Source organism: Diceros bicornis, chromosome X (assembly GCF_020826845.1).
Source record: "Diceros bicornis minor isolate mBicDic1 chromosome X, mDicBic1.mat.cur, whole genome shotgun sequence".
NCBI classification, from domain to species: domain Eukaryota; kingdom Metazoa; phylum Chordata; class Mammalia; order Perissodactyla; family Rhinocerotidae; genus Diceros; species Diceros bicornis.
In genome coordinates, this window is record NC_080781.1 from 14,025,484 (window position 1) to 14,050,558 (window position 25,075).

Below are 25,075 nucleotides of genomic sequence, written 5' to 3' on the forward strand. Positions count from 1 at the left end.
TCAAATTTGGCTTGCATGCCCCCTAGTGGCAGGTCTGATGCACCCCTTGTTACCCTGTTTGTTGTGGTACCATGACAGCTATTCTCTCCATCCAGCTCTATTACTGTTATCCCCAGTTCACAAATGTGGAATGAGAGGTTCTGTGATTCTCACTTGCCCCTCAAGTAGGACCTGGGGAGGGGGCATTTGAATGGGAACTTTTGATTCTCAGATTTATACAATGGAAATGCCTCAGAAAAAAAAGGGTGTGATTATAGCTTTTCTAGATATTTTATGGTTTAAAAAGAATCTAGATTATTTTACTATCTATTCAGCTAATCTGAAAAGATCAAAATGTGGTGAATATTTGAAGAATGATTGTCTTTTTTACTCTTCCTTCATCACATTGGAAAAACTTACTGAATATTCAGTATTTCATGCTCAGTCCTGTTAACAACTTTGGAGAATACAAAAAAAATATGAAGTGTGATGTCTGCCTCACAGAAATTTATATTCTAGTTGCAAGATGTTTAAATTTATTCCCTTGAGGAAAAAAATAAGTATAACACATGATAACTTTTATTGATGTTTAATATTTCTACTTCATCTCACTAAGGACAGATTCTCTGAGCATTTGCTTATTTACTTTTAAAGTCCTTTTCAGTGGAGAGAGAACCACAGGATAACAACAGTAATTACCTGGACGAACCCTGGAGGATAACAGAAGAGCAGCGCGAGTATTATGTCAATCAGTTCCGATCCCTTCAGCCTGACCCAAGTTCCTTCATTTCAGGTAACGAAGTCTGATGGTGAGAATGTGGGTCCCAGATCATTGTCTCACATAAACAATGGTATACACATCTTGAGAAATAGTTCACCACAAAATGAGTACAACAACCCTCTGGGATTTCAATTTGTTTTCCTCTAAGATTGAATTTCTTATCAACTATAAACCCTGCAGAAAAACACTTGACAATGACATTGAAAACTTATGTTTCAGTTTCAAAGGGGTTAAATGGGATTTGGAGGAACGTGGTTCAGACCCTTGGACTTATTAGCTGGAGCAGTTCTTGAAATGATAGAGTGTGGCACCAAGACGACACCTTTAATTGCTTACTCATTATTTTAGAGTTAGAGCAAGGTCATAATGTAGCCTTCTAAAGAGTTAGTGTCACAAAGAGTTAGTGTCACAAGTCTCCTTATGCTATATATGCCTTAGAAGTTCAAATTTATTCTCATTTTCTTTGACTCAAGTCTTTCTCCTCTGGTTTTTCTGAGAGAAATTAAAATATAGGAGGGAAACTGGCCAGCATTTTTATGTCCACATGTCAGTTCTTCTGGGTTGTCTTCAGAAATATGTATTCCTGTTGAGTTATCATGTAAAATTCAAGCTGAGAGAAATTGATTTAATTCCTGTATGCCTACATTTTATAGGGCTGAAGACTAAACAAGCAGTGAAATAGTAGAGTCTGGAAGAAAGATTTATAAAACTGTCTTTTTTTACTTCAATTTTGAAGAATAACAATATGTCCTTAACAATTGTAACCTGACATATTGAAGTGTGGACTAAGACTAATTTTCTCTCGTGAAATAATGTGTGTAATTGAAATATATGTGTATAAATGCACGTATTGTTTTCTGAATGGTGGTAATGACTTCATTGAAGGGAGAATGTTGTAGATACAACAAGTTAATGTTGACAACATGATTTAAAAAAAAATAAGCAGAAACCCAGATTGCACGTATTGACCACTTGCTAACTTTACCCACTGCTTAAGTGAGTTTCTTCACAATATATGCAAATAATTAGACAAATACAACTAGGTAGTTGTTAGGAATGTTTTTATTTTCTCTTAACTTCTTCATTTTGCAGAATTTCAAATATAGGTACAACTAGAGTGGTGAGCATAACAAACCCCTGTCTATGTACCTGTCACACAGCCACAACTGTGTTGTTTTATCTATATCCTCTCTCACCCCAGATGATTGTGAAGCAATTATCAGATCATTTCATTTGAAACTATTTCACGATGTATCTCTAAAGATAAGGCCTCTTTTAAAAACATAACCACAATTTATTGGCACACATTAAAACAAAAGGAAGAGCACGAATTCCTTAATATCATCAAGTCTTCAGATTTTCCTAATTGTCTCACAAATGCCTTTTTAAAAAAATTTAGCTTGATCAAGGTCAAGAGGGGTTCATATATTGCAATTAGGTGATGTCTCTTTTTAAAAAACATCTTTATTGAGATATTCACATACCATAAAATTCACCCATTTAAAGTGTACAATTCAGCGGTTTTAGTACATTCACAATCTAAATTTAGAACACTTTCATTACCCCACAGTAAACCACCTACCTAGTTATTAGCAATTATTTATTCCCCATTCCTGCTCTCCCTACCTCCCAGCCCTAGGTAACCACTAAACTACTTTCTCTCTATATAGATTTGCCTATTCTGGGATTTTCATATAAATGAAATCATATAATAAGCGAAATCATATAATATGTGGTCTTTTGTATCTGACCTCTTTCACTTAGCATAGTGTTTTTTGTTTTTTGTTTTTATTTTGGTGATAAAGATTAGCCCTGAGCTAACATCTGTCGCCAATCTTCCTCTTTTTGCTGGGAAAGATTGGCCCTAGGCTAACATCGTGCCCATCTTCCTCTACTGTATATGTGGGACGCCTGCCACAGCGTGGCTTGATAAGCGGTGCCTAGGTCCACGCCTGGGATCTGAACCCGCAAACCCCAGGCTGCCCAAGCGGAGCACGCGACCTTAACCACTACACCACCAGGCCGGCCCCAGCATAGTGTTTTTAAGGTTCATCCATGTTGTACTATGTACTAGAAGTTCATTCCTTTTATGGCTGAATAACTCTGTTGTATGTATATACCACCTTTTATTTATCTATTCATCAGTTGATGGGCATTTGGGTTGTTTCCACTTTTTGGCTATTAAGAATAATGCTGCTGTGAACATTTGTGTACAAGTTTTTGTGTGGATGTATGTTTTTATTTCTCTTGGATGTATACCTGGGAGTGAAATTGCTGGATCATCTGGTAACTCTATGTTTAACCATTTGAGGACCAGTCAGACTGTTTTCCACAGTGGTCGCATCATTTTACATTGCCAACAGCAATGTATGAGGGTTCCAATTACTCCACATCCTTGCCAACACTTGTTGTTGTCTGTCTTTTGATTATAGCCATCCTAGTGGGTGTGAAGTGGTGTTTGTTTGTGGTTGTGATTAGCATTTCCCAGATGAATAATAACATTGAGCATATTTTCATGTTCTTATTGGCCATTTGTATATCTTCTGTGGAGAAATGTCTATTCAAATCCTTTGCCATTTTTTAAAAATTATTATTGAATGGTTAAGAGTTCTTATACGTATTCTAGATACAAGTTCCTTATTAGATACATGATTTGCAAATATTTTTCCCAGTCTGTGGCTTGTCTTTTTATTTTCCTAATGGTGTCTTTTAAAACACAAAAGTTTATAATTTTGATGATGTCCAATCTATTTTTTCTTTTGTTGCTTGTGCTTTTGGTGTCATATTGAAGAAATCATTGCCTAATCCAAGATCACAAAAATTGACATCTATGTTTTCCTCTAAGAAGGGATGTATATTACAGTTTTATCTCTCACATTTAGATATTTAATCCATTTTGAGTTAGTTTTTGTGTATGATGTGAGGTAGGGGTTCAGATTTATTCTTTTGCATGTGAATATGCAGTTGTCCCAGCACTATTTGTGGAAAAAACTATTTTTCCCCTGAAACTATTTAATTGTTTTAGCATCCCTGTCAAAATTCAGTTGACTGTAAATGTGAGGATTTATTTCTGGATGTTAATTCTATTCCACTGATCTATCTGTCTAGCCTAATTCTTGATTAGGTACCACGCTGCCTTGATTATGGTAGTAAGTTTTGAAATTGGGAAGTGGGAGTTCTCTAACTTTGTTCTTTTCAGTTTTCTTTTGATTTCAATTTTTAGGGATTGTGTTTTTAAATTTTAATTTTATACTTATATGAAATATTTACATGGTTCTAAAGTCACAAAACAATCTACAAAGAAGTCTAGCTTCTATCCCTATCCCCTCTACCCTGTTCCTTTCTTGCCCATATAGGTAACCACCTTTTTTTATGGTTGTCTGTTTTTAAAAATAAAAGCAAATACATGTATATGTGTATCTACATGTGTGTATTCTTGCTTTTTTCACTTAGTATATCCTGGTGATTACTCCATAGTCACATGTAGATACATTTCCCATTCCCTTTTATAGCTATGTACTACTGGATTGTGTGAATGTGCAATCATTTATTCAGCCAGTCTCCTATTGGGATTATTTCTATTCTTTTGCTATTACAGATATTTCTGTTGTGAATAGCCTTCTGCATATGTCTTTTTGTATTTTTGTCAGTGTATCTTTGGATAATGTGATTTTGCTAGATATTGTGAAACACTCCTTCATTGGGGTTGTGCCATTTTGTCATCCCTCCAGCACTATGTGACATGCCTATTTCCCCACAGTCTTATTATCGGCACATGTTAACTAACTTTTGTGTTTTTCCCCATCTGATAGGCAAGAAATCATATCTTTGTGTGGTTTTAATTTACAGATCTCTCATGAACAAGGTTGAACCTTTTATTATATGATTAGGGGTTAGTTGCATCTATTTCTGTGAACTCTCATAGCTCTACTCATTTTTATATTGGGTTACTGGTCTTTATTTTTTAAAGATATGTATATATTCGGTGTGTTAACATTTTATCACTGATAAATCAATGCTGTGTGTAGCTGTAGTTTACTGGGTTGAGATACTCCTTATAATAAAAAGTCTGAATCCATGTTTTGATGTTTGATTGCTAACAGCTTTTAAGCCTCACCTCTCCCTTTTCTGCCCCACACGTGGCTCTCCAGCAGGTCTGCAAATGGCTGGAGAGAACAAGGACAGGAGGCTGGCTTGAGGTTTCTATGGTGGTTAGTGGGGGGCGGCTGGCGTGAGAGGGTTAGCTCATGGTTTGAACTTTTGTCAGCACCAAAGGAGGGAGAGCTCAGGCTTTCTCATCATCTCCCTCCTCTGGCAGGTGGCAGCCGGGCCACAACCGAACTTGTTAGCTGTCGGCTTCCCTATGGGCTCCGCCTAACTTCTCTGAGACGCTGTGGTACAACAGTCTCTCTACTGTCTGAAGGCCAGACCAGGTCTCTAGGGGTGGGTTTGGGCCTAGTGTGATTTGAAGAAAGGATATCAAGGGGGAAAAAGAAGAATGACATGAGGGGAGATTGTCTTTATATCTATAAAATAGCTGGTAAATAAGCTTTGAAGACATTTCTGACAAATGTTTGACAGGGTAGCTGTGTTGATGACCAGTAGTCATATGTCAGCATTATTTCCAGGATGCTTTTGGGGAGGAGGCTCATTGGTTTATAGGACACTTTGCTTTTGATCCTTAATAATCTATCAAAGGAAAATAAGTCTGCTTTAGGGTCCCTTGTAATCCTTTGTTTTAAGGCCAATTAGAAAACTTGTGATTGCCATGGAATGACTTGACTTTATCAGCTTAGAGTAGAGCTTGGGGCTTTGATCTGACTATTTTTTGTGTTAGAATTGAGAGTTTTGAACTGTGAAACTGTTATAAGAGCTGAAAGCACAAAAATTTCAATCTCAATAAGGATTGGGTATAACATTTTAAGTGCAGTTGGGATTTGCAGCTATGTAACATGTAAAATGGAATGATTACCTGATTTTAATTGATATTGGTAAACTTACAATGAATAAAGAAAGTAGCAAGAGGTTCCTGGATAAGTTTCTCAAAGAGCCATCAAGAGATCTTAAATCTCGGGCCTGCCCGGTGGCTTAGTGGTTAAGTGCGCGTGCTCCGCTGCTGGTGGCCCGAGTTCGGATCCCGGGCACGCACCGACGCACCGCTTCTCCGGCCGTGCTGAGGCCGCGTCCCACATACAGCAACTAGAAGGATGTGCAACTATGATGTACAACTATCTACTGGGGCTTTGGGGGGAAAAAAAAAAAGAGATCTTAAATCTCACCAAAACTCTTTCCCACAATGGCTGCCTTATCTCTGTGTGATGAGATTAATAGTGTTAATTTTCTTCTTTTTGTTCTATTTTCTATCATGATTGTGTATTACTTTCTCACATTTTCATTAAAAGTGCTTGACAGATTTTTACTTTAATAATTTTGAAGTTTGTCTTTTGAATTTTTAGCAAAATTTTGCAGATTTTCAGTAAAAACGAAGCAGGAATTAATGAATATACTTTGCTTGTCATAATAAGTATTATGTCATTGCTTCTTTTGCCCTGTTCTAATTTACGTATTCTTTTAAAAGCTGTTCATATGTTGTTTTTAGCCACATTATTTGTAGTTGCTTTGATGAATAAATGTTGTGTTTATGGTTATATGATAGTGATTGCTGAATGAAAAAATGGTGATTCATTGACATTAAATATAAAAGCTGCTCTAGATAAGCAATTAATGATTTATTTAAACAATGGCTCTTGACAGGTTCTGTGGCCAAGAACTTCTTCACCAAATCAAAGCTTTCCATTCCAGAACTCTCCTATATATGGTAAGTATGATTAATGCCACATAGTATGAAACTGTCATACATACGCATCCTTTAGCTCCTACTGTTACATTTTTACAAGTCTTATCTTTTGAATATTTTTTTTTAACAGACTAAGGGAGTGAATAGAATTTAGATTTTTGTTGCTGTGAAGATTAAATAAGTTATTATATGAAAAGCACAATGAACAGTGTCTGGCACATAGTACACACTATACATGTTAGCTGTTATTTAAAAAGTAATTTCCTAATTATTATCCTCATCTAGATCCCTTTTCAGTCTAAGCAATCGTGTGCGATATGAGAATTTCCATCTTGTATATTTTATTTGCAGATTTTTCTACTTGGTGTGATGCAAGTAACCAGAGAACCTTGAAAAGCTATTCTTTATAATATTTTATGAGGCCAGGTGAACAGAAGGTCCACAAATGTTTTGGAGTTAAGTTAAATTTGACTATCCTAGCTGCCTCTGAGCTTCGTAAATTTGGCTGGTGTATATCAGCTCGGCCCTAGTTCAGACTTGCAGCTGTGGTGTGCACTGTTACACCTTGCTGCTGAGCCAGCCGCAGCCCCGGCTCCAGAAGGCCTGTGCCGGGACCATCCAGATGGCTCTATTTGTGTTTATGAAAATTCTTGGTGCCTCCGTAAACTCCCAGCTGTATGTGGGCTTTTCTTCCTCAAGACTGGGTGGGAGACCATGCTGCTATAAATATATGATTAAAACATTGGAATATTTATGTAAAACTTTTTTCATGAGTATTTACAAAAATTACGATAGGATATAAAATTGCTTGTCATGTTTTGTGCATCTTATTGGAAAACTATTCTGATAACACTTGTGCATGCCAGTGTATCTGGGATTCTGAGCTGGATTTAGGTTCTTCGGCAGTATATTCTAGTGTAAATTTTTTTTTTTACAACAAGCCTTATGTTAGATTTTAAAGGTAGGAAAAAAGAAATTATCATTTTGAAAAGAATACAGTCTGTTTTGTCAGAATTCCCACTTTTAACATTATCGGCGCGAGGCTTCCTGTCTTTTTGTCAAGACATATCCGTGAAAGCAGAATGGCATTCTCTGCATCCAGCCTTTGAAACAGTTCCCTGACTCCTCACCCTGGGGAGCTGCTAGTTCAGGGCTGGTGCATTCTAAATATTTGAGGGGGAGGAGGATATGAATGGTCCAAAGGAAAGTTATGGAGCTTACTTTAGATATTTTTTCTTTCAAATAGTAACACCTTTCTAGTACAGTTTTGTGTGTCTTATCTCTCTACTTGTCCTAACATAAGTATACTTGTCTCTGTATACCTAAGAGACTGGTTGAGCTTATGGGGTCTTAGTTACTTTGGCAAATAGGTTTCTTTGGTGCTGAGTAAATAGGTCTGTGCCTTTCGGTGGGAAACAGTGACTGAAGTGAAGATAAGCCTTTTCAAGACTCTCCCTTTCTTCCTTTCTGTTTTATCTGGTTCCAGCCTTCCCTAGTTGCTAGTTTCATCTGAAAATATAATTCAACCAGTATTTATTGAGCTTACTTATATTCTCCCAGGAGGGTATCTCAAGCAAATTTTTGTTACAACATTTACGTGACTTGAAAAGTTCAAGGTTTTTCTTTAAAGCTGAAAAATGAAGCGCTTATTTCTGAGCTCTGGTAACTGTATAATGGCCGGGACAACTGTGAAAGGGCTGATGCCAGCCCTTCTTGACTGTTTCAAGCACCAAGTCTGGACCTCTTCACACCTCACATTTACTCAATGACTGTCAACTAACGGTGGAATTCTGGGTGTCATTTTCCTTTTTGTGTTATGGTTTCTTGTCTTGTGTACTCAGTGTTGTAAAACAGACCTACCAGAGAACCCGAGGAATTTAAAATTTTATTTATAAAGTGCCACTGGTGCCAGTGCTGTTGATCAGCATTTTTCTTTTTCTAGTTGACCCCCTGAGATTTCAAATGGGTTTGGCCAGGAGGGTTTGGGGACCCTGCAGGGCCACCACAGAGAGCCTGAGGGTTGTGTTTGCTTGTTTGAGGCTGAGTAATGTTTTCTCTGAGCCCCATGTTAGGTACTCATCACATCCGTTATATTTAGGGAACTGAGTGATGCCGACTGTGATGGAGCCCTGACCCTGCCTGAGTTCTGTGCTGCGTTTCACCTCATTGTGGCCCGGAAGAACGGCTACCCACTGCCCGAGGGCCTGCCTCCAACTCTGCAGCCAGAGTACCTGCAAGCAGGTAAGGCCTCATCAGAATTCCTAAACCTTAGGCTTTTTCCATCGAGGCCTTATAAAGAACTTTTGTTCTTAAGATGGTGTCCAAATGCTTTGGGAGTCCTTTGTATCTACAGTTATTGTCTTTTAAACAGTATTAGACTTTCACATCTTATAATGTGAGTAATAGGGATGATTTGGATAAGTGAGTCATCTGTTATTCCCATTCTAGTACTCTGGATGGATTTGAACCGAAGTCACTTACCCTTTCACGAAAATTGTGGAGTAGGCAAGTACTGAACCTCCCATCTGATAGAAAATGAAGATCTTCCTGTAGAGCCAAGTGCTGACTTGGAGTCTTTAGGCGCATTCCAGTGTACCCAAGTGGCCTTGGGCAATGGAATGGAATAGAACTCTTATACCTAATGAAAAAGTTAAAAGATTACATGCAATGAAATGTGTGATGTGCTGCAATCTTAAATGTACACTCGATGAATTTTTACATATGTCTATACCATGTAACTGCAATCAGATAAAGATATAGAACATTTCAGCACACCGGAAGGTTGGAATAGAACTCTCTTTGTCTTTCTCCTTAATAAAACAGTTACTCCCAAACCCTTTGGATAGGAAAGAGTTATGGTGAGTCCAACATTTGTATCAATTCTTTTGGATGATTGGAAGAATTAATAATGTCTCTTGCCCTTTTCAAAGGCAGTGGGCAGTGATCTGATTTCTGTTACTCAGAGAAGTGTAGCTTCCATTGAAAGGGTCCAGAAACAACTGATGCTTTCAACAACCTTTCTCACTTTTTAGGGAAAGTCTCTTAGAAACATGAGAGCTTAGTCATGGATGATTATTGGCAAAATGGAGCAGTGTCTAAAGAAAATGTGATTAGTCATTAATAGAGTATAAATTTTGTGGTTAGATCTGGAAAAGGCCTTAGATTATCTTGTCTTGTCTCCTTTTCATAACGACACTAGATTCAAAGTGGCCAATGACTATGTCAGTCAGTCTTGGGGTCTCTGACTCTTAAATAAAAAGTCTGTCACCTTCTGTATTAGGTTGTGGGGAGGTGGGTGTAGAGGCTCAAGCAAAGTGAAGAGACCAAGTATGTGGCTGGTGCTGGTGACAGGTAAACATGTTTGGGGAAGAGTGACCCATTCTGGGATCTTCCCCAAATACCCCCATAAAATGTGTGAAGGGGAGGGTTCAGAGAGCAAAAGCTACTACTCATTTCAGAGCTCAGACTTGGCTAATAGCTGCTGTCTGACTACAGCAGGCTGTAACTCCAGCCTGCTACCCTTCCTTACAGGCTTGGGGAGACCTTCATGGGTCCCAGGAACTAGTTTGCAATTGGGCAGCATGACAAACTGCTCTATTTCCTCTTTGGTGTCTATCTTTCCATCTTTATCTCTCTCTCGTTTCTTTCTCTCACTCTGTTGATCCTGGATTGAGGCAAAGAAGTGCTAACATTCCTGAGGCTATCTTGGCAACTACATGGCTCCCATAACCAAGTCAGTGCGGGGTCATCCAGGAACCCCTTCTCCTGGGAGCGAGACCACGTGGGGCTTTGTCTCTCTCTAATGGGGATGAACAGCTGACCAAAGGGCCAAGGTCTGCTCCATGGCTATTTAGTTTTATTTAATACCCTCACTCTTTCTTCTTGTGAGCCCAGGGGAGAGTCCTGGGTAACATCATCTCTCATGCTCACACTTAGCTTTCCACTTTTGGGTCTTGATTAATGCTGTTTTATTGTTCTGATGCGGGATGGCCATGGAACCTGTGCCAGGTGTCTTGACTCCTTGTTTGAGAAGTCACTTTGTAGGTGTCCAAGTGTTTCGTGGGCTGTTTCAAAAGTCACTGATAAAATTTTTAAAAATCTGAAAGCCCCGCATAAAAAGTATGGAAACAGAAGAGAAGTAGCCTCTTGATTCCTTTACTGCTGCAAATGGCTGCTTTTGCCTTGCTTGTGCCTAGTAGAGGGGGGCGTGTATAAAATAGAGCGCTGGTCAAGAGGCATCTCCTTTCATTTGGAATGAAGCCCCTTGTTTCTTCCTGGTCTTTTATGGAGGCTGTCAGCATGCATTTATACAGAAACAACTGAAGAATCCATCACATACCCTTCAATTAAAGAAATATCGCACATCATTTCCAGAGCTTGCGGGATTAATCTTAAATAATAATTATATAGTTCTAATAAAAAACATGAGAGATCTCATAAAACCCCGTCAAACTCAGTGATACTATATTTTAGGCAAACCCTGGGGGTTTAGCAGTTAACATTTAATGCTTTATCACCCATGTTTATCTTTGTATACAGCTCAAGAAAATGGCCAAAACTGTCTAGGTCTTCTCTGCTTTTAGATTTTGTGAAATGTGACTGGTTCTGTTCATTTTAGGTATCCCATTTGGCTTTTTTAAAAGCTTAGCTCTTGTTCCAACATTTTTCTAATTGATCTATATTTAGTCTTTTAAAAAAAATCTAATCCAGTTTTTGACAAGATTGGTGAAGAGTGTAAATTTGGTTGATACCATCATGCGTTCACAACTAGACAACCTTTTATTTTTTTCAATAACATAATGAAACAAGAATTGTTGTATCTGATTTTTTCTCTAACACTGAAAATTAAGGGGCAGAGTTGGAAGAAAAAGTTGGATTATTTGGTGGTTTACTCATGGGCCTTTTGATATTTTCCTGCCTAGGTGACTGGGTGGATTCTGATGTAGATTTTTACCGTATGGTTTGTTAAAAATATTTATTGAATGCTTTAATATGTGAGAGGCACCATGTTATTTCCTGTGGTCAGAATACTGTGTAAAAGAGTTCTTATCATCATGGAACTTGCTGGTAGTTAGAGGATTGATGTTAAATAAACTCATGTATGCATAATTGGAGCCAGTGATAGGTGCTATGAAGGGGAAGTACAGCCACAGCAAGAGGGTGCATGACCTTAGGGAAGACTTCTTAAATGTTTCAACTGAGATGTGAAGCATGAGCTAAGGGCTACGGAGGTGAAGAAGGGGGAAGAGTGGGCTCTGGGCAGAGGGGGACAGCAAGTATGCTGCAGAGGCCCTGGGAAGGGCTTGGAGCCTGGGACGTATATAAAGTTCAGGCCACAGTGGCTGGCGTGCAAAGAGCCAGGACTGGAGGGGCTGGGGAGGAGGCTGAAGAGGAAGGTGGGGAACAAATCATGGGCAATGATGTTGACGTGTTTTAAGCAGGGAAGTGGCACAATGAGATTTGCTGTTTGAAACGATCACGCAAGGGTGGAAACTGAAAGACCAGGTTATGGCAGTAGTCTAGTCAGGAGCTGAGGGGGGCTGGCACTGGGGAGGTGACAGTGGAGGTGGAGAGATGGGGACATGCTATACAGAGATTAGCAGTTAATTGATGGCATTTGTAGTTTTTGAAAGTTTTTCCTTTCTACACAGCAAGACCCCCTCATGATAAGGCATTAGTCATGTAGTTCCAGTCAGATCACTTATTGGTAAACTAGAAGAAGAAATCTTATTTTGGTTAAAACTGCTCTTGGGCCTGGATTGAGGAATGGTACTTGGAAAGGTGTTTTGCTGAGTTTTTACCAAGGAAAGAGTGAGATCACCTGGTATAGTCAGAAAAATCACCAGGGCCCACGATTTGCCCCACCTGATATCTGTGAAATTCAGAGCAAAGTAAGCAAATGAGCAATTTAAGGTGCTTGTACTCAACTGCATGTGGTAGCTGTTACTCAGTGGCCAGTACTTTACTGTAGAGGGAAGTTGGCATTTCAAACTCTGGTGGGGGTGGGAGGTTGAGAAAGAATTAAAAACAATGCCAATCTATTTTTAACATTTGATTCAAAAATTTTTTTTAAACATTGCATTAAAATTTTGATTTCTTAATAGCTGGTCTTGACAGATTTGATTTGTAGCTTCTGTTTATTGTCTACCCCAATCTGCCTTTCCTCTTTGGAATATTGACAAATTTTCTAGTTGTTGAGACATTTCTTTCTTAATTACTTGGTGACAAAGTGGTGAAACAGAATCCGCTTCTAAGAAGTAGCGTCAGTGTTAAGTATTAGCTTACCAAGTAGCGTGATTTTTCCTTTTGCTGATCCACTCAGCTACCCAACTAAAGCCCTCATCACTGTTCCGTGTCAGAAGAAACCCATAATGTGATTCTTATTTCCTTGTTGTGAATCAGCAAGAACTTGTGCTCTTATTTTTGTTATTCCTGCTGACCAAAAGAAATGAATATTTCATCAAGTTTTCTTGGGCACATATCATTATAAGATCTTGTTTGTTTACTTCCAACAACAATAGCTAAAATGAAGTATTTCCTTAGTGTTTTATAGTGTTAAAACTATCACCATAGTTACTGCCATTTAAAAATGATGCTAGTAGCATAGTTAAAACTTAAGTATTGTGATAGTGATGGTTAATGTGGAAAACAGCTACCCTGCTACAACGTGAAATGCTGAGAGCGTGGACCCTCCAGCAGGACTGCTGACAGTTCACGTCCCTGCTCTTCCATTTTCCAGCTATGTGACCTTGAGTAAGGTGCTTAACTTCCCTGCTCCTCAGTTTCATCATGTGTAAAATGGACATAATAGAAGTACTAAGTTATATATGTAAAGAACTTAAAATACTACCTCAGCATGATTAGTGCCACAACTATTATATAGGCGCTAACTGATTTTGTTGTATTGAGCAAGCACAGAAAAGCTGATAGGAAATAATGCTCACTATGACTATAGCATATATTCTTATGTATTCTTTTTGTTTCTTCTTAGCCTTTCCTAAGCCCAAGTGGGAGTGTGCGTTATTTGATTCTTATTCTGAGTCAATGCCAGCAAACCAACAACCCCGGGACTTGAGTCGGATGGAGGTAAAAGATCTTCATATATTAATAAGTAAGGATGTGTGTAGAATTAAATCCATTAGCCTATGTTTGGAAAATCCACTTTCATAGCATTTTCTCTTCATATTTAGTACTTACTTTGAGGCTCAGCTTTTCAAATCTAGACACTAGATATATCTATAATTATTTCTTTTTCTTTTCTCTCTAAAACTAGATTTGGTAAAATAAGCAAAGTAGTCTCTTGACCTTCTAGAAGTATTTAAATAGGTATAGCCAAACTAAGCCAGAAAAATGCTAGCCAAGTTATTTACTTTAACCAAGCTTTAGTTCTGTAAAGTTATCTTTTTAGTAGCTGAGTATTCACAGGGTATAATGAAGCAGAACAGTTTTGAGAGGAGGTTTGGGAGCTATATATGAGGGCCCCAGATCACATTCAAAGCTGCCTTCTCCCTCAGCGTTTTAACTTTTGGATCAAATGAAGACTGATTTGGATGATCCCCAAGAGAAACTCAGAGAATTCCCACAGTGGTCGGCCTCTGATGTAAGGGCTTAGCCAGGTGCTAGTGGTCCTTCGGTATGCATCAATAAATAGGAGTTGTTATGGTTATTGTTAATATCAGCACTATCATCACCATCACCATTATGATTGCTACGATGCCAACTTATGATATCTGCTGTTCCCATCCAAAAAAAATCTGGAAATGTTTAATAAATAGAGGTTTATTCATGTGCTCCTATTATAGTCCTCTGACCCCAGTTAAAACCATTGCAAGATGATAGAGGTCAAAGACAGGATATAGGACCATTTCTTTCATTTCTTGTCACTGTGCATGATTATTTATTCTTTCCCAGGGACCTCTCATGCCTAGACTCTGTGTTGTAGATGACGTCCTCTATGAGCGAATCAAGCCTGCTTCTGCAGTGCTCGCTCTGATAACGTCTCTCTGGGCCTCTCTGCTACTCTTTCTTTGAGTCGTAGCCTCCATGTTACTTTGCTCAGCAGATTTCCACTCATGGGAAAAAGATAAAAAGAAAAGTGATTTCAGGAGGAGTGATAGATGTACATTTGAAGAATTTTGGCTTTTTAAATGTCTTTTTCTGCAGAATGTGTATGATGGAGAAGCAGATACAATAGTTAGCCACTTTTCTTGGCCCTCAGTATACTCTGGGGCTGCTGGCAGTGTCTGGAGAGGTTGTCTGTCAAGCTAGGACAGACACCTTTACGGCTCTCTTATGCAGTTGCCCTGTTTTTTTGTTTGTTTTTTTTTTTTTTGCTATGAGTCCCTCTGCTTGTGTAAAATTATGAGGTTGTTAGGTAATTTACTAAAAAATGCCACAAATTCTTATTCTTCCTAGATAAACGTTTTGTTCCAACTTGCTGTGGTATCAGATAGTCTTTGCCCTTCCAACAGAGACAAATAATACTATTGTTTTGGAGAAATTAATTACTGACTCATGTTGCTTTCCCCCATGTAGTCATTTATCATCTGTCTGAAAGGAAAGGAGCACATATACAGGTGACTATGAAGTCTGGAAATGGAGATATTTTTAAGCACTTGCATGTGCACATACACACACATGCACACACTCTGATGTCCTTGATGACATTATGGATACTCACCTTTATGGACATTATGTGCAGCTGGTTTTATATACTTTTGTATACTTTCACTGGCTCTTTTGCGGAGGTGGGGGAACGGGTTAAAAGCTACCTGGTCTTTGCTTTGCCCGGTCCAAACAAGAAAGCAAAAGAACAACAACAACAACAACAACAACAACAACAAACTCTTTCCCAACAAAACAATGATTTTCAGGGGTGAGGTGCTTTTCGTTAATGATGTAATAAACAGAATTCAGGGGCAAAGTAATAAGATTAATTGATGGTTTGCCATTCAAAAAGTATAGGCCAGAATGATTAAATATTTTGTGTTCTTTTAGATGATTTTATTCATTGTTATTTTTACCAATCTTTAAACTCCATGCGTGCATTCAAGAGAGATTAAAGTAGATCTTGGTATCAGCCCTGTGAGGATGACTCCGTATAGGTGTTTGTGTTGTGAATGAAGCTGTAGCTGATTCAGGACATGAGAAGTTTGCTCAGAAGTATACCTTTTTCTAGAGACAGCAGAGCTGTGACCATGTACTTATTTCTATCAAGAATTAAAGATTATAATTTCAGGTATATTCCTTTTTAGCAATGTTTCTTAGATTACTGGATTTCGTTCTTTTTTAACCAACTTTGAGATATAATTCATATACCGTACTCATCTAAAGTATACAATTCAGTGGTTTTTAGTATATTAACAGAGTTGTGCAACCATCACTGTAGTTTAATTTTAGAACATTTTCATCACTCTAAAAAGAAAGCCTAGTTAGTAGTCATTCACTATTCCCTCCTCCCCCCAGCTTCTGGTAATCACTAATCTATCTTCTGTCTCTGAATTTGCCTATTCTGCACATTTCATATAAATAGAGTCATACAATATGTGGTCTTTTGTGACTGGCTTCTGTCACGTAGTATAATGTTTTAAAGTTCATTCACGTAGCATGTATCAATGCTTCATTTCTTTTTATTGCTGAATAGCATTCCGTTGTATGGATACCACATTTTGTTTGTTCATTCCTCAGTTGACAGACATTGGTTTGTTTCCACTTTTGGGCTATTGGAAGAAATGCTGCTATCAACATTCATGTACAAGTTTTTGTGTGAACATCTGTTTTCAGTTCTCTTAAGTATATACCTAGGAGTGGAATTATTGGATCATATTGTAACTTGTGTTTACCTTTTTGAGGAACTACCAAACTGCTTTCCAAAGCAGCTGCATCATTTTACATTCCTCCACTAGTAATGTATGAGGGTTCCAGTTTCCTCACATCCTTCTTAACACTTGTTATTGTCTGTCTTTTTTGATTTTAGCCATCCTAGTGGGAGTGAAGTGGTGTCTCATTGTGGTTTTGATTTGAATTTCCTGATGACTAATGATGTTGAACATCTTTTCGTGTGCTTATTAGCCATTTGTAAATCTTCTTTGGTGAAGTGTCTGTTCAATCCTTTGTCCGTTTATAAATTGGATTGTTTATTATTGAGTTGTAAGTGTTCCTTATATATTCTGGATATAAGTCCTTTATTGGATATATAATTTGCAAGTATTTTCTTTCTTTGTTTTTTCTTTTCCCTTTCTTGATAGTGTCCTTTGCAACACAAATGTTTTTTATTTTGATGAAGTTAAATTTATCTATTTTTTCTTTTGTTGCTTGTGCTTTTGGTGTCCTATCTAAGAAACCATTGCCTGGGGCCGGCCCCACGGCTTAGTGGTTAAGTGCGCGCGCTCCACTACTGGCGGCCCGGGTTCGGATCCCGGGTGTGCACCGATGCGCTGCTTGTCCGGCCATGCTGAGGCCGCGTCCCACATACAGCAACTAGAAGGATATGCAACTATGACATACAACTATCTACTGGGGCTTTGGGGGGGAAAAAAAAAAAGAGGAGGATTGGCAATAGATGTTAGCTCAGAGCTGGTCTTCCTCAGCAAAAAGAGGAGGATTAGCACGGATGTTAGCTCAGGGCTGATCTTCCTCACACACACACACACACACACACACACACACAAAAGAAACCATTGCCTAATATAAGATCATGAAGATTTACTCCTGTTTTCTTCTAAGAGCGTTATAGTTTTAGGTCTTACATTTAGGTCTATGATTCATTTTGAGTTAATTTTTCTGTATGCTGTGAGGAAGGGATCCAACTTCATTCTTTTGTATATGGGTATCCAGTTGTCCCAGCATCATTTATTGAAAAGACAGTTTTCCTCCATTGAATCGTTTTGTACCCTTGTTGAAGATCAATTGTCCATAAATATAAGGGTTTATTTATGGATTCTCAATTTTATTCCATTGATCTATGTGTCTGTCATTATGCTAGTACCACACTGTCTTGATTACTGTAATCTTGCGGTAAGTTTTGAAATTGGGAAGTGTGAGTCTTTCAACTTCGTTCTTCTTTTTCAAGTATATTTTTGCTGTTCTGGGTCCCTTGTATTTCCATATGAAATTTAGTACCAGCTGGTCAAATTCTGCAAAAAAGCGAGAAGGATTGCATTGAATCTATAGATGAATTGGGGGATTATTGCCATCTTAACAATATTAAGTCTTCCAACCCATGGGCATGGGATGTCTTTCCATTTATTTAGATTTTTAAAATTTCTTTCAACAGTGTTTTTTCTGTTTCTTTTTATCAACATTTTCTACTCCTAAATCATTTTCTTCTACTAAGGATCTGATTTATAATCCAGGTGGGAGAAGAAAATGAAAGAAAGGCACTGTTAAGATACATTCTGTGTTCTATTGGAGATAGTAGACTTTGAATAGAAAATTACTTCTGGAGGCTTCATTGTAATGCCAGGAATGACCTGCTTGAGGATTGTCAAATCCTAGATCTGGTTACCACCTAGCAGTACTGTAACTCTATGCTTTGAAACAGTTTAAAAACAGAAGTACTGCTTATCCTTCTGGGGTTATTCAGATTCTGTGAGGTAAACTAATCTTTTGGAGCACCAAATAGCTTCAGGAATTTACCCTACTTTCTTTAAGCTTAAAAATTTATCTTTATTCTCAAACTATTCCAAAAAATAGAGGAAGATGGAACACTTCCTAAATCATTCTACGAGGCCAACATCACCCTGATACCAAAACCAGACAAAGACAATACAAAGAAAGAAAATTACAAGCCAATATCGCTGATGAACATTGATGCAAAAATCCTCAACAAAATATTGGCAAACCGAATACAACAATACATTAAAAAGATCATACACCATGATCAAGTGGGATTTATACCAGGGACGCAGGGATGGTTCAACATCCGCAAATCAATCAACGTGATACATCACATCAACAAAACAAAGAATAAAAACCACATGATCATCTCAATAGACGCAGAGAAGGCATTTGACAAGATACAACATCCATTTATGATAAAAACTCTCAATAAAATGGGAATAGAAGGAAAATACCTCAACATAATAAAGGCCATATATGACAAACCCACAGCCAACATCATACTCAACAGGGAAAGACTAAAAGCCATTCCTCTGAGAACAGGAACGAGACAGGGCTGCCCACTCTCACCACTCCTGTTCAACATAGTACTGGAGGTTTTGGCCAGAGCAATTAGGCAAGAAAAAGGAGTAAAAGGAATCCAAATAGGTAACGAAGAAGTGAAACTCTCACTATTTGCAGATGACATGATTGTATATATAGAAAACCCTAAAGAATCTGTTGGAAAACTGTTAGAAACAATCAACAACTACAGCAAAGTTGCAGGGTACAAAATCAATCTACAAAAATCAGTTGCATTTCTGTATGCTAATAATGAACTAACAGAAAGAGAGCTCAAAAAGATAATACCATTTACAATTGCATCAAAAAGAATAAAATACCTAGGAATAAATCTTACCAAGGAGGTGAAGGACCTATACAATGAGAACTACATATTGAAAGAAATCCATGATGACATAAAGAAATGGAAAGATATCCCATGCACGTGGATTGGAAGAATAAACATAGTTAAAATGTCTATATTACCTAAAGCAATCTACAGATTCAATGCAATCCCAATCAGAATCCCCATGACGTTCTTCACAGAAATAGAAAAAAGAATACTAAAATTTATATGGGGCAACAAAAGACCCCGAATAGCTAAAGCAATCGTAAGAAAAAAGAACAAAGCAGGAGGCATCACAATCCCTGACTTCAAAACATACTACAAAGCAATAGTAATCAAAACAGCATGGTACTGGTACAAAAACAGACACACAGATCAATGGAACAGAATTGAAAGCCCAGAAATAAAACCACACATATACGGACAGCTAATTTTCGACAAAGGTGCTAAGAACATGCAATGGAGAAAGGAAAGTCTCTTCAATAAATGGTGTTGGGAAAACTGGACAGCCACATGCAAAAGAATGAAAGTGGACCATGTGCTATCGCCATTCACAAAAATTAACTCAAAATGGATCAAAGACCTGAAGGTGAGACCTGAAACTATAAAACTCATAGAAGAAAATATAGGCAAAACACTATTTGACATTGGTTTTAAAGGAATCTTTTCGGATGACATGCCTACCCAGACTAGGGAAACTAAAGAAAAAATGAACAAGTGGGACTTTATCAGATTAAAGAGCTTTATAAGACTAATGAAACCAGAATCAAGATGAACAGACAACCAACCAGCTGGGAGAGAATATTTGCAAAACATACATCTGACAAGGGGTTGATCTCCATAATATATAAAGAACTCACACAACTGAACAACAAAAAAACAAACAACCCGATCAAAAAATGGGCAGAGGAAATGAACAGACACTTCTCCAAGGAAGATATACAGATGGCCAATAGGCACATGAAAAGATGCTCAACGTCACTAATCATCAGGGAAATGCAAATCAAAACAACACTAAGATACCACCTCATGCCCGTTAGAATGGCTATAATCACCAAGACAAAAAACAACAAATGTTGGAGAGGATGTGGAGAAACAGGAACCCTCATACACAGTTGGTGGGAATGCAAATTGGTGCAGCCTCTATGGAAAACGGTATGGAGATTCCTCAAAGAATTAAAAATAGAGATGCCCTATGATCCAGCCATCCCACTACTGGGAATCTATCCAACGAACCTGAAAACAACAATCCAAAGAGGCTTATGCACCCCTATGTTCATTGCAGCATTATTCACCATAGCCAAGAAGTGGAAGCAACCTAAGTGTCCCTCGACTGACGACTGGATTAAGAAAATGTGGTATATATATACAATGGAATACTACTCAGCCATAAAAAAAGACAAAATCGTCCCATTTGCAACAACATGGATGGGCCTGGAGCGTATTATGTTAAGTGAAATAAGCCAGAAAGTGAAAGACAAACACTGTATGATCTCACTCATATGTGGAATAGAAACCAACACATGGACAGAGAAAACTGGACTGTGGTTACCAGGGGCAGTGGGGGTGGGGGGTGGGCACAAGGGGTGAAGGGAGTCACATACATGGTGATGGACAAACAAAAATGTACAACCCAAAAATTTCACAATGTTAGAAACCATTAAAACATCAATAAAAAAAATTTATCTTTATTTGAATTTTTTGAATATGTTTAAAATAAAAAGTATATCAAAAGGCATATAGCGACAAGTCCTCCTCCAATCCCTTTCCCCATCTACCTTCAATTTTTATATATCTTTCCAGAATTTGTTTATATATATATAGGAAATATGAATATATATTATTCTTTAATCTTATCAGATGTCTTAGAGTGCATGTTACTTGAGAGTTTATAAGAAATAAATTTATAGTAAGTAGATTTTAAAGAGAATTTTAAACTAATCAATATTTGATCAATTTGGGTATTCATCTTATTAGTATAGGTGAAGACTTCCCCCATAAGGGAGTTAGGAGAAAATTTTGTTTTGCTCATCAATAAAATTCCCTTATTCCATGACAAGGAGGCTATTTGAATCAAGGTTGAACACCCTCTGCATAACAGATCTAGCAAATACCCACATTATGGGGCCACTTGTCAGAACTTCTCTCTGCTTGTGAAAAAGTACATAAAGTACAGGTTTGTTCTTGACTGAATGGGCAGATGCTACATGGTTCTCTGAATCCCACACTGGATTCAGATTTAATGCAATCTATACATATGCCTCAATCTGAATTGTTTTTTCCCTCTGTGCATATAAATTTTTCAATACAAATTAACTTATATCTCACTAGGAACCTAAAAAAAATGTATTAAATGTCAGGGTTTACTGAAGACAGAAATATTGGCAAGATATATAGCTTTTAAAACATTTTCATCATATATGCACATCACTTAATTTTCATTCCAACTCATATAATTGATTTACTTTTCTTTTCTAAGAAGCTATCTATTAAAGACATGGCTGACTTTCCTGTCCCTACCCAAGATGTGACTGGTGATGACAAACAAGGTATGATAAGAAAGAGTTTTCTTCCTTTAGGAACATTCTACCTATGTTTCTTTATCTGCTTCTCTTGCAATGGCTGGCTTCTAGAGCATATGAGGACAGTTCTCAGTATATGAAAACATTTGGATGAATTAAGTAGTTCAAATTGTTGTCACAAAAATATATGTCATAATGTGGTAACAAGAGCTTGAGTGTCCAAAGCCCCCCCACTCATTGGCCCCTTACTTACTGCTGACCCTCAGGCTACTCTGACACCTTACATTGGAATCTGGTCGTACTAACTAGGAGATGACTGGAAGCTGAAAGAATTGAGAGCTTAACATTTTGTGTTGGCAGATGTGATCCTAGAACATCAATATAAATGCACATGTGTACACGGGTCTAATCCAGGAGGAAGTTATCTTCTGTGGAGAGTTTCTGTCCCTGGGCTTTATTCCCTGTGACTTTGTGGGTATGGGGCTGTGACCTGGAGCCCAGCAACAATTTGTGTATCTTAACTGGGTGGATGAGAAGCAGTGCAGCACAGTGTTCCATGTTATAGCTAACATCAAACACAGAGATGAGTTGGCCCGGGGGTATCTAGAAGAGCAGGAGGAACCCTCCCCTGCTCCATACTTCTCTATAATACTTTATAATCTACCAAGTTTTTCCTCATACACTGTCTTCTTCAGTCCTCACAAAACTGAATGGAGGCTGGTATGTTTTATCACCTAAAATTTAGAGGTGAGTAAACTGAAGTTCAGGCAGTATGAATCATTTGCTTAGTAAGAAAAAGAGTGGAGATAAGAATCAAGATTTTCTAAATCTCAAGCCAGTATTTCTTCTCTTATCTGATATTGATTCACTAACCATGAATGAGAGGCTTATCTGAAGGGACTAAAAATCAGTGAAGCTATTTTAGGCTTTATTGTTGAGACCTGCCATTGATGCAGCTTTGTATGGGAGTTAAACATGAAAAATAAGTTTTCCATTAGGAAACAGTAATTGCATGCTATTTAAATATTTGCTCCAGAGAGGCAGGCAGAACTGGACATTGTCTGCAGCAGTGTGTACTCGAATCACTTTCTTGACTAGTGGGTCTTAGCCTTGACTGCACATTGGAATAACTGGGTGAGCTCTAAAAATGCTGAAGCCTGGGTCTCACTCTCAGAGAGATTCTGATGTAGTTGGTCTGGATGTCAGGAATGGAAGGGGGAAATTCCTGATACTTCTTGGTAATTCTCCTCCTCGCCACTAGAAGCACTCTCTGGAAAGTTGAAAATAGTGCTTTGTTCTCTGTAGGAGGAGAACCTATTTCCGTGCTTTAGGAGGTCTTTATTGTTTTAGTAAGTGCTATAGCAACTTAAAGAGGTTTATAACACTAGTTTCTTAGGTGATGACTAGGGATTCTTTGTTTTAATGTAATGTGCTTCAGAAATAAAATTTTATAGTTTTTCTTTTCTTTTCTCCTCTCTTTCTTGTTCTTTAAAAACGAAACCAAACACTGCCAGCTTTGAAAAGTACTGTGGATGAAGCCTTACCAAAGGACATGTCCGAGGATCCAGGTAGGAGAAAACCATTTTAATATATTTTTTATGTAATTATTTCTAATTAAAAAAATAATTTCAATGAGTAGAAGATTGGTACACCTGTGTTAGTGTGTATATTTCTCTCTAAATATTTGTCTTGTGTCTTATTACAAAGAAACCTTTTGGCTTTTTTTACCCTTTCCCTCTTTTCAGTTATGAGAAGAGGGTGATTTCTTTTTAAATTCCAAATTCAGGTTTCACTGAAAGGGCCACTCAGTTTGAATTTAGAGTCTCATTGTTACTAAGTGTAAAATTGGGGAGGCTTGGAGTTGAGAAGATTTCAGCGAGCCATTGTGGTTTCTGTGAAGTGTAAGGAGCTGATGAGGTAGACCAACTGGAGGCCCACAGTTGAAATTTCCCATTTCCAAAGCAAAAATCTCAAATATTTTCATTATACTTCACCACCAGGAAGGTAAGTAAATGTGCTTATACATGAAGTGGATTCCGAGGAGAAAAATAAAAGGTGTTTGCCCAGGTTCTTGGAGAGTCGGAACTGTATCTGTGAATGGTAGAGATGGCCAGGCCTGTCTCCTCAGCTCTCGATGGAGCCATCATTGAATCCAGATGAACCTAGTTACAAACAGACTGGCTAGGGAAGGGGTTACTATTTGGAGCTCTGGTTATGAGGACATGAAAGACGTTGCTGCTTTCTCTTTTATTGTTATCTCTCTTAATATTTAATAAGTAAATCATGTTTGTTTTTGTTAGCTAGCTGTCATCCCAGGCTTATTTCTTTAAAGTTAGAACAAAGGAATCGATATAACATTGAGGCTTATACTATAGTACAATATTTCCCAAACACCAAGTTCATTCAAAGTTTAAAAGAGAGAGGAGTAGAGAGAGAGGAAGGAGTGAGGGGAGAGAGAGAGAGAGAATAAATATGAATGAGAATATATGATTGATTTCAGTGATGAGGCCTAAGAATCTGTATTTTTAGGCAGCCCCTCAGGTGACTCTGATGCACAGCCTATTTTGGGAACCGCTACCTCTAGAAGGTGATGTTAAGAAATAGAAAATTAAGATAGTAGATCAACCATGACTCCAAAAGTGGTAGGAATTCTCAAGCCTAGTTTTGGCTTTGAAACTAATTCGGGTTTCTTCATTGTAGGGGGGAAATGCTCTATTTGTGTAGGACAAACACCTGAGGTAGGTTCTTTCCAACTCTAATTTCTGGAGCTAAAGTAGTAGGTGCATCCCAGTTTTTGTAAACTTCATTTCATGGTATTAGTAAAAGCTGTTTAAATGTGGAGAGTTAAATTGGTGCTTCTTCAGCAGCCTTTGAGGCTAATGACTCTTCCTGTTTTTTCCACGAGCATCATGTTTTCTTTGGGGCATGAGCTGTAGATGTCATTTTTACCATTCCTTCGTTGAATAGGGCATGGCATCACCAGACAGAACCTCTCAGGGTCTGCCACACTGTGTGAAGTACATCTGAATTTGTTTCACATTCTGCCTGGGGGCATGCTATGTGGTTTCTTATTTGTTCTTCCCACTGCTGCCCCTTTTTGGAGTGGGTATGAGGAAATCCCTCGTCTGAAAATATATTTAATACTCCCTTTCCTCGGGGGATGTTTGAATTTCCAGCCAGAGACACTAGAGTTTCAAGATGGTAGTTTCTAATTCTGGATGGCTGTCTATGCCACGTGGGCAGTTCACCTCAGTTGAGTTGCTGCCTTTCGGAGAATTAAACTTCATGCTTGCCCTCTTATCCTGTTTCTTTTTCCTGGAAAGATGACATGCCTGGAGTGTTCTAGGAGGTTGTCATTTTTCTTCCCTTCTCCTAGCTAAATGAGAAGCTATGATCCTCTTGTTGGCTTCTGCCTGGATTCCAACACAACATGCCCTTGCCATTTTTTCAGATATTCACATGCCTCAAATGCTGAGTCTGACTTTTCAGGG

At 38.1% G+C, this 25,075-nt stretch overlaps 1 protein-coding gene across 2 annotated transcripts in view; it reads left to right on the forward strand.

Annotated features, from left to right (window-relative positions):
- The window catches only part of REPS2 (RALBP1 associated Eps domain containing 2), a 207,714-nt gene that overhangs the window by 97,817 nt on the left and 84,822 nt on the right, over positions 1-25,075 (forward strand). For both annotated transcript variants that reach the window (XM_058535505.1, XM_058535506.1), the window contains exons 6-11: positions 634-772; positions 6,515-6,578; positions 8,656-8,798; positions 13,549-13,643; positions 21,542-21,611; positions 23,099-23,152. In XM_058535505.1, the coding sequence (XP_058391488.1) occupies positions 634-772; positions 6,515-6,578; positions 8,656-8,798; positions 13,549-13,643; positions 21,542-21,611; positions 23,099-23,152 (565 nt within the window). The remainder of the gene's footprint in view (positions 1-633; positions 773-6,514; positions 6,579-8,655; positions 8,799-13,548; positions 13,644-21,541; positions 21,612-23,098; positions 23,153-25,075) is intronic.